We start from the raw sequence: 9282 nt of genomic DNA on the forward strand, positions 1-9282 counted from the left end.
GTACCACAAAAAAAAAAAAAAAAAAAAAAAAAAAAAAAAAAATGTATGAAAAGAAAGAAGGAAATGATCTTTGAAGACTCAGAGAAATGCAGAGTGACATTTGGATGTGGTTTAAGTATCACACACAATCTTTATCTTACAACTTCCCTATCAACAAGCTATAAAGAAAGTGAAAAGTTTTCATCATAATCTTTGAATTTTTGGAACTTACTTTCAAAATCCAGGAAAAAATGTGGGTAGTTTTCAATTTCCCTGGTAAGGACTTTGAGCAGGTTTCCCATCCCAGCAAACCTAGGAGAGGCAACACAAAACCAAATACCATTAGCAGTATAAAAAACAAGCTTCTTAAAAGATTGGATATTTTTTAATAACTTGCATAAATACCACTGAACGCCTATAACTACATCAGAAGGCCCAATAGAAAGTATCTTTATACCAGGTGATGAGTGGTAACTTAGCAACTATTTTTTATTCAAAGAATTAGGTATTTTAGTCATAGGAGGCGGAGTTTACAAATTGTTTCCCTTTCCCCTTCACTAATCCCCTGAATCCTTATGGTTAATATTTCAGCTTCGCTTTGTTTCTGTTCCATTGATGTGGGAACCTACCATGTCAATGAACAAGCAGAACAGAGAGGGCATTATAAAAATACCTATCCAAAAAGGTAAGTTTCTTAAAGTTCCTGAGGAAAAGAGTTTAGAAAACAGATTTATACTCCCAGGAACCCCTCTTAGCCTGTACAGGAGGTCATGTTTCCCAGGCAAGTCAGAGGCTCTTGCAATTTGACATTTCAATGGTAATGAAATTAGGTACTTCATGAAGTGTAGAAACGGAAAGGTATAACATCCAAAAAGTTTCGTCGATGAAACTACAGCCTGAGGCATTTGCAAGGGTGAATCAAGTCTACAGAGAAATACAAATTTGTTACATATCTGCAATCCCAACCTGAAAAAATAGGGAAAATGTAGTTATTATTTAAGTAAATAGCAAAATTTCTACTGCTCTCAGCTCTAGACGTTAAATCATCTTCTTCAGGAGGCCACTGTCCATTCATTTATTCTACACGTATTTACAGAGCTGTGATTTGATGCTGGGTGCTGTGCTCTTTGGTAGGCATTTTTCTAACTCATGATTCAGACACCTCAGTTTGTGAAGGATCGACCTGAAAAATCACTGGACCCGTAAAAGGGAACTGCAGGGACGTAATTTTCTATCCACATGGCTTCTGACAGTATTTATGTTGCTACAGGCATTTAAAAAGATATGCCACTCTAAGAAAGATGTGATGAAAGAGGAATATACGAAAAGGATGATATTGTGCATGAAAATACATAACAAGCAGTTCCCTTAAGTGCAGAAGGTGGTATAATCTAGTCTCCATAATCCCCCCTTCTGAGAAAATAACTCATACACTTGCAGACATCATTCACGGTATAAGTCACTAACGTGAAGCTAGAAAAGAGTCTGCTTAGGGAGGGCTGTTTGCAATCCTAGCTCTGTTTCCTGTTAGCTCTGTTATCCAAGGCAAGGTACTTTACTCTCTAAGCCTCAGTTTTCTCATCTGTAAAAAGAATTTTTGAAATGTATCTATTTCATCAATCATGAATATTAATGAATACAAATATAAAGTGTTTAGCACCGTACTTATAGGAAGTGCTCAAGGCACGTTACATGATAATTACCACCGTCATCATCATGATAATTATCTTAACAGCCTTCAAATACTTACTTAGAATTCTCCTATGGAAAACGGATGAGGGAGGTTGTATGTGGCTCTAGGGAAGAGAACTAGAACCGATGAGGAAATAATGAGGAAGATCTTCATTCAGTGTCGTGAAAAAATTTCTAACCATTAGGGTTGTCGGCACATTGGGCGATTTGCCCTGTGAAATAGTGTCTCCTGTCACTGGTGGTGTTTAAGTAGAAATATGGTATATTACTCCTGAAAAATATTATAAAAATGAGTTGGGCAGAAGGTTGGAATAGATACCTCTTAGACCTTGCCCATCTTGAAATATATGAATGTTTGGGCATCTATGACATGCACACACATACAGACACACACACACACACACACACAATAGGAGGCAAACACTATGCTTCTCTCTTCCAAAAGGATCGCCCCTATTCTTTCTGTCAGTTTCTTCCTCCCTTGCCTTTATGCACATTTTCTTTTAAGGTATTTTTGAGCAAAGCCCTGTATGAGACAGGTTCTGCCAGATTAAAACTCAGAACTGGTATAGCCCATCCCTGCCACTGGGCAACATTCACAAATCCTCCTGGGTCTCTAGGAAATAATCTGTTTCCAATTTAATGAACAATTCCAACTCAGACCCGGAGGCACTTCTTGTATGAAGATGATTCTACTGTTTAGTAGCAGCCCTGACTTTCATATAAAATGCCTTGATGGAAGTTAAATATTCTTAATTTCCCTAGCTTTGTGCTATTAACATGTCACAAGAGACCTGAATGGATTTAGCTTCCTCCTAAAAGTCTGACTTGTGTAGGATTTTACTGTCAGAGTGCCTGGGTGGGAAATACATTAAGCCTTTAAAATTAGTAACCGATTGAAATAAACACATGTGGAAATACATCCAAATACTAGCTGGCTGCAGAGTTCTATCTGTTCGAAACGTTACTTAAGCTGATTAACTAATACAGTCCAATATTTTGAAGCATGATTCTAACAACAACCCAGGTCAACTAACTGGAAATATTCTAGATGTACTCTAGATGTTTGACACCCCAAACAGGAACTGTCTGGGACAATAATTGATAATTATGGGATATCATGTAGTATTAGGGGTCAAGTCCAGTCCTATGGAACCTAGAAAACATGCATTTCAATACAAGCTCCTTGAATAAACACAGAAATAGTTCATCTCCTTCATGGAGAAAAAAAAAAAAGATGCTTATCGCTCCCCTCCAATGGGACAAGAATTCATGGAAGTATATATTCTGGTTCAAGGTCTGCAAAGTAAGTTGGCATCACACAGATGGGCACTGGGTAGAGACCATGGTTGTTTTTTACCAGACCTCGGGCTCTACCCAGTGCCCATCTGTGTGATGGGCACTGGGTAGAGACCATGGTTGTTTTTTACCAGACCTCGGGCTCCACTTGGGAAGACCCTCACCCAAAGAGCTTCTACTACACCCCCAGCTACATTCTTCATGACAGAGCCTCTCCAATCTTTTCAAACAGCTCCTAAGTGCATACAAAATAACATTTCTATGAACCATGTCACTAATGAGATGGCTTAGTTAATCACTGTGAGGATTATTTTTTAATAGTTGATTTTGTTCAATAAAAGAATTTAAGATAAGTTATCATACACTATTAGAAAATGCAAATGCTTACATAATGAAAGTGAGGGGAAGAGGAAAATAAAAGGAGAATAGCAAGATGAAGGTAGAGAGGCAAGTAGTACATGAACTATAGGTCATCCAGGCAGTAAGATCTTCACATTTGTTGGAGATCAATTAGGATCTAAGCTTCCGCGTGCCAAAGCAAAGGGAAAAAAAAGTCTCTTTCAAGATTTGGTGTTCAGAAAATAAAGACAAACAGGTTACACTGGAGAAGTACAGCTTTTTTTTAAAAAAAAGAAAAAGAAATAGTGATCATGGCTAAGAGAGAGTTGAGACAAAGAGAAATCTCCTCCAGCTGACAGCAAACTGACACTTACACCTCAGGATGAGCAGTCTTAGCGCCCCCATGGGTACAGCAGTGTTTTCACAGCTACAAGGCGGGGAGAGAAGCCTGGCTGGCAGTCCAAGGCTGTCTTTAGGGAAGCCGGGGACTCTGGTTTCCATGTTCTGTCTGGTAACTCCATGCCTACACTCCTAATGTGACCTGCTGCTGGGTCAGTCCCAAGGAACTTGCCAGATCCTTGCCACGCTCCATTATGGATTGGGAGCTCATATCAGAAACAATAAGGCAATCCAGCAGGTGATGATTCTAGGCAGTTTCTACAGGTAAAGAAGCTGCTTATTAAGTTCAAGGGATAGGAAAGGTCTCCCCAATAATAAAGGAGGAGATGGAGAACCAATATGAAGGAAGAGAGAAGTACAGCAAAAAATACAGATGTGAAAGTACTAAAATACTAGGAATAGAATTCATAAAGGAGGGTGTTAAGAAGGATTCCAGGCCTAAGGGAGCTCAAGCAATAATTTATAAAGCATGTTTATTATTTGAAACTAGTACGCTGTCTATATTATAAAGCTTAGGCTTATTTTAACACACACACACACACACACACACACACACACACACACAATGTCTCCCTTGACATCTTCAGAGATCATCTCAAAGTGAAACCGCCCTGGGACACGACATAGCTTGCAGTGGTGCCCGTGAGTGTTGTGAGATCGGAATTCACTCCCTCTAGGAGGGTCTGGTAGGGGCAGAGCAAGGGAAGATCACGAGATTTGGTCTCTCAGATGAAGACAGAGGGAAGGAGATGCCAGTTGGATAAGTACTCATGAGGTGATGGGCCTTGCAAACGTTCTTTCTGGCTCTTACTTGGGATGTTTCCTGCTTTGGAGACTGGCATTGGAAGGTGGTCCTCTTTCCATCTGTGGCCACTCTAGATGGCCTTTTGCTCTTAGAGACACCTGTCTTCCTCCATGACCGGGTTCTCCAGGACTGTCCCTGCTCTACCAAAGTGAAGGTGTGTGGCCGTCTGGAATGACGGCTTTCGCTCTTTGCTGGGCTTGTTCTCCCAGAGCACTGTAGGTTGGGACTTACTGATGAAGATTAAGACACAGTCTTGAGGATCTGTAGCACAGAGTAGGCTAAAATAAAAATGTGGCCCACTGATATTATCAGAAGATGCATAGTGTAAGTGGTAAATGATGAGCTCCTAGAGAAGAGTTTGAAAAAGCCACACAAATATGAAGCACCGTCTCACTCCCCCATTATGCTAGAGCAAGGCACTGTAGCTCTGAGTCTTGGTTCTTCACCTACAACAACAATAGTATAATAATCTCTTCTACATGAGATTCTTGCAAAGACTATTGAAATGAGTGTAAAACCGCTGTGTAAAATACTATTCAATACTGCGCAAATATTAACTGTAATTATTCAGCATTACAACTCGTTTCATGGTTTAAGTTATTCACGGAATCAAAGAAGTATTACATCCCCAGAATCATATAAGTTGCATGTTTCTTGATATTTCAGGTTTGGTCTCCCAAAATCCATGACTCTTTATGTGAACTGCTTTAACGTCAAGCTATAATCAGGTAAATATTTAAAGATATTAATAGCTAGCACTGCAAGAGATTTTCCTACATGCCAAAGACTGTATTTTAGATACCTTTTCTTACTTTATCTTCAAACTGTATCTAAGAGGAAGATATGTTTTTTAGGGATTAGAAAACTTAAATGTATTAAAATTAAATACAGAAGCTGATTTTAAAAATAAAAATCTTTTTTTTTTCTTTTTTTTTTTTTTTGTTTGCGGTACGCGGGCCTGTCGTGGCCTCTCCCGTTGCGGAGCGCAGGCTCCGGACGCGCAGGCTCAGCGGCCACGGTCCACGGGCCCAGCCGCTCCGGGGCACGTGGGATCCTCCCGGACCGGGGCACGAACCCGCGTCCCCTGCATCGGCAGGCGGACTCTCAACCACTGCGCCACCAGGGAAGGCCCTAAAAATATAAATCTTTATGAAAGAAAACTAAATTTTCAAGAGAACAATATTTATATAAGTGTGTGACAGTTAGAGGCTGGGTCTTCAGATAACGCTATATAATTCCCATTTCCAACACAAAAATCCCAAGCAGAAACAAATGCTTTTGAAAATAGCGGTAAGGAGATCACCCTTTTAATAAATACTCAAAAAATCATCAAAAACTTCAATTTTTAACCAAATGGTTGTGTCTATGTTTACCCCTTTTCATAAATAGAGCACAAAGTCCAAGGAAAACACAAATATCTAATGAAGAAAACCTGCCAAAGGAACTCAAGAAATATCTCTACTGAGAAGGAATGAAATGCCAAAGGGCAAAGGGGCAACACAGATTTTCCAACAGTCAAAAGAGGGGGTCGGTCAGGCTCACTGCCCACTCAGGTCCCAGGAGAACATGGCTTACCTTCCTCAGCACTGACTCTCTTGGTGACAGTGATCTACCTAAATAAAAGGAAAAATCGAACTCCTATCCTCCCTAAAGGGCATCTGGTAACAGTTTGATGGGAAGTTTCTTCTCTTCCCTTTGGTTTTCTAATAAAAACACCACCTTGAATAATTGCCCTGAGGGAAGTAGCCCATCACTGGTTGAACACCCATACCTGCGGCCTGTGGGAGTGGGGTTTTCAACGACAGGAGCCATGGCTGCAGTGCTCCAGTGACACACATGCTGTCTAGGGAGACAGCACGAGTCCAAATTAAGAATGTAATCGACGTGGAAGCACACAACAAGCTTCCGGTAAGCGGTAAGGGCTCCAAAATGTTAACTGGATGGGAAAGTAGCAGTATGTACCTGTTACACAGTAAGTACCAACCAGAGTGATGATGATGATGATATATGAGAGGGCCAAGAGCATGCACGTTTTTTTGAGGGTCGACTGTGTGCCTGGCACTGTGCTCGGAGCTTTCACACACTTAAGTTCACTCAAACCTTACAGCAACCCTTCAGGTAGCTCTAATTCTCCTCATGTATTGCAAGAAGAAGAAATTTAGTTGGTTAAGCATCTTTCTGAAGACTACAGGAAAATAAAAGATAGAGCTTGAGCATCTGGGAACTCAAAGTCCATGCTCTTTTCCCCACAGGAGGAGACCTGGGATTTCAGATCCCTAGGAGGCCCCCGTGTGGGGATCCCGAGAGTCCGTGGTCTGTGGAAAGTGCGTGCTGGATAATGTATTATTGTATATACATGCTCCTTTCTCTGGGGAGAGAGTCTATAGTTTCTGTCAGATTCCAAAGCGGCCTGCTCTACACTAGCAGTCCCCCAAGGCATGTACAATGAAAGACGTATTTCTCTAGGAATTTAGAGAAGACAGAAAACCATGCGGGGTGGAATCTTCCAGAAAAATGAGCATCACAGACGAAGGGAACTCCACCCAGGCATGAAGGACCCTGGGAATCTGTATTGCCAGAGAGGACGCCTCCAGCTGGGGGATCTAGAGTGAGAAGGGAACAAAAGACACGAGTTGGGTGACTGGTAAAGCCTTCCCAAGACAGAAGGCTTATTCCTCAAGGTTCACGTACAGCAATACAATTTTGAAATGGATCCTTTCACATTTTTTTCCAAATTGTCTAGAAGGAGGGCGTTTCTCTAGTCACTGTAGGAGTGTTAATAGTGCCTTTAAAGACTGCCCGCATGTCCCTGCCAAGGGAGGCTCTCATCTCCCAGGGGTGACGATTTGGCATGTATGCATGGTATTTTCTATGACTACTTTCTTGGCTCTGAGCTCAAAACCACTTCCATGGTTTTAGGCTCTAAGGCTGCTCAGTAGAAAATGATGACCCTCCTACAGAAATTGTTCTCTGCTAACATTTCAGTTCCAAAAAAGAGAAGGGGATGAAAGTGCGCGCGCACACGCACACACACACACACAGACACACACACACACACACACAGACACGCACATGCACGTTTTTTTTTCTCCTATTTAGAACTCGGTTCTTGTTTGGAAGAAAAAAAATAATAAGATTAGCTGTATTCCCAGAGTGTAAAACCAAATAAAATCAACTAGAAGTGACTTTGAAAAGAGGTGGCCATAGTTGGTGAGGAAATTTATTTGTTTACTATAAGTAAGACATAACAAAAGGACTCAGGCCCAGGGTGTGGGCATTGTGAATTCTGACCTTTGCCTGTGTACAACAAGATTTCCATGTCCAATTTTCATGATTAGAGAACAAGCACCTAGACAATTTCTTTTGGAGCTATAACTATCGGAAAGGAGACTTTCTAAGCCAATACCACCTTTTATCAACACAGAACAGAAAGTGAGAAAAAATAGAACAGCAGCCCTACATGGTTCTATTTGCTAATATTTTTCTTAAGGTCTAAGATGATAAATACTCAATGCCTTTACCAGAAGGGATGGGTTTTCTTAGCACTCTGAATGAGACAATACCTTTCAGAATCTAAAATGTTTAGCATCCCTGGTACAAAGACTTTAGAAATCAAAGACTTAGATTTTTTTATCTATAACTCCATATTTGGGGGATTAAGGAGTCCTGGCTGAGCCTAATATTTTTCTGCAACATAGTTAGCATATAAGCCCCAGACCAATCATGAATACAACAATGATGTATATTTATATAACACCACATCTTTGTCAAAGATGTGTCTGGCCTCATTTATCCTCAACATGAGCATGTGTCAAAGGTAGGGAAGGTGATATTGGACCCATTTTACAGATCAGAACATGTGGGTCAGGTATAGTAAGTGTCCTTCCCAGGGTCTTCCAGATGGAAGTCCCAAATGTCCTCAGAATACATTCCATATTAGAACCGGGGTCATCTTTTTAAAGCTCTTATTTACAAAAAAGCACTTGCCCAAGGACCCAAAATACATTAGGGCCAAAGAAGGAGCCAGAAGAAAGGTGTCCTGGCTGTCAAGCTCTTGCTCTGTCCATTAACACAAAAAGTAAATGGGACAAATTCATTTTTTTAAGGGTTGGGGCTTCCCTGGTGGCGCAGTGGTTGAGAATCTGCCTGCCAACGCAGGGGACATGGGTTTGAGCCCGGGTCCGGGAAGGAAGGTGTCCTGGCTGTCAAGCTCTTGCTCTGTCCATTAACACAAAAAGTAAATGGGACAAATTCATTTTTTTTAAGGGTTGGGGCTTCCCTGGTGGCGCAGTGGTTGAGAATCTGCCTGCCAATGCAGGGGACATGGGTTTGAGCCCGGGTCCGGGAAGTTCCCACATGCCACGGAGCAACTAAGCCCGTGAGCCACAACTACTGAGCCTGTGCTCTAGAGCCCGCGAGCCACAACTACTGAGCCCGTGTGCCACACTACTGAAGCCCGTGTGCCTAGAGCCCATGCTCTGCAACAAGAGAAGCCACCGCAATGAGAAGCCTGCACACCACAACGAAGAGTAGCCCCTGCTTGCCGCAGCTAGAGAAAGCCCGCGCCCAGCAATGAAGACCCAACGCAGCCAAAAATAAATAAATAAAATACATTAATTAAAAAAAAAAACATAAGGTGCATATGGTAGTTCTATTTTTAGTTTTTTAAGGACCCTCCATACTGTTCTCCATAGTGGCTGTATCAATTTACATTCCCACCAGCAGTGCAAGAGGGTTCCCTTTTCTCCACACCCTCTCCAGCATTTGTT

At 41.5% G+C, this 9282-nt stretch overlaps 1 protein-coding gene across 5 annotated transcripts in view; it reads right to left on the minus strand.

Moving 5' to 3' along the window:
* The window catches only part of CYRIA (CYFIP related Rac1 interactor A), a 105258-nt gene that overhangs the window by 24385 nt on the left and 71591 nt on the right, over positions 1-9282 (minus strand). For 4 of the 5 annotated variants that reach the window (XM_024118751.3, XM_055089054.1, XM_028496706.2 and 1 more), the window contains one exon: positions 212-291. In XM_024118751.3, the coding sequence (XP_023974519.1) occupies positions 212-281 (70 nt within the window). In that variant the 5' untranslated portion in view covers positions 282-291. Of the gene's footprint in view, positions 1-211; positions 292-9282 lie in introns of those variants that run through there. The other variant, XM_055089055.1, reaches the window with a different exon arrangement.

Source organism: Physeter macrocephalus, chromosome 12 (assembly GCF_002837175.3).
Source record: "Physeter macrocephalus isolate SW-GA chromosome 12, ASM283717v5, whole genome shotgun sequence".
Classification (NCBI taxonomy): Eukaryota; Metazoa; Chordata; class Mammalia; order Artiodactyla; family Physeteridae; genus Physeter; species Physeter macrocephalus.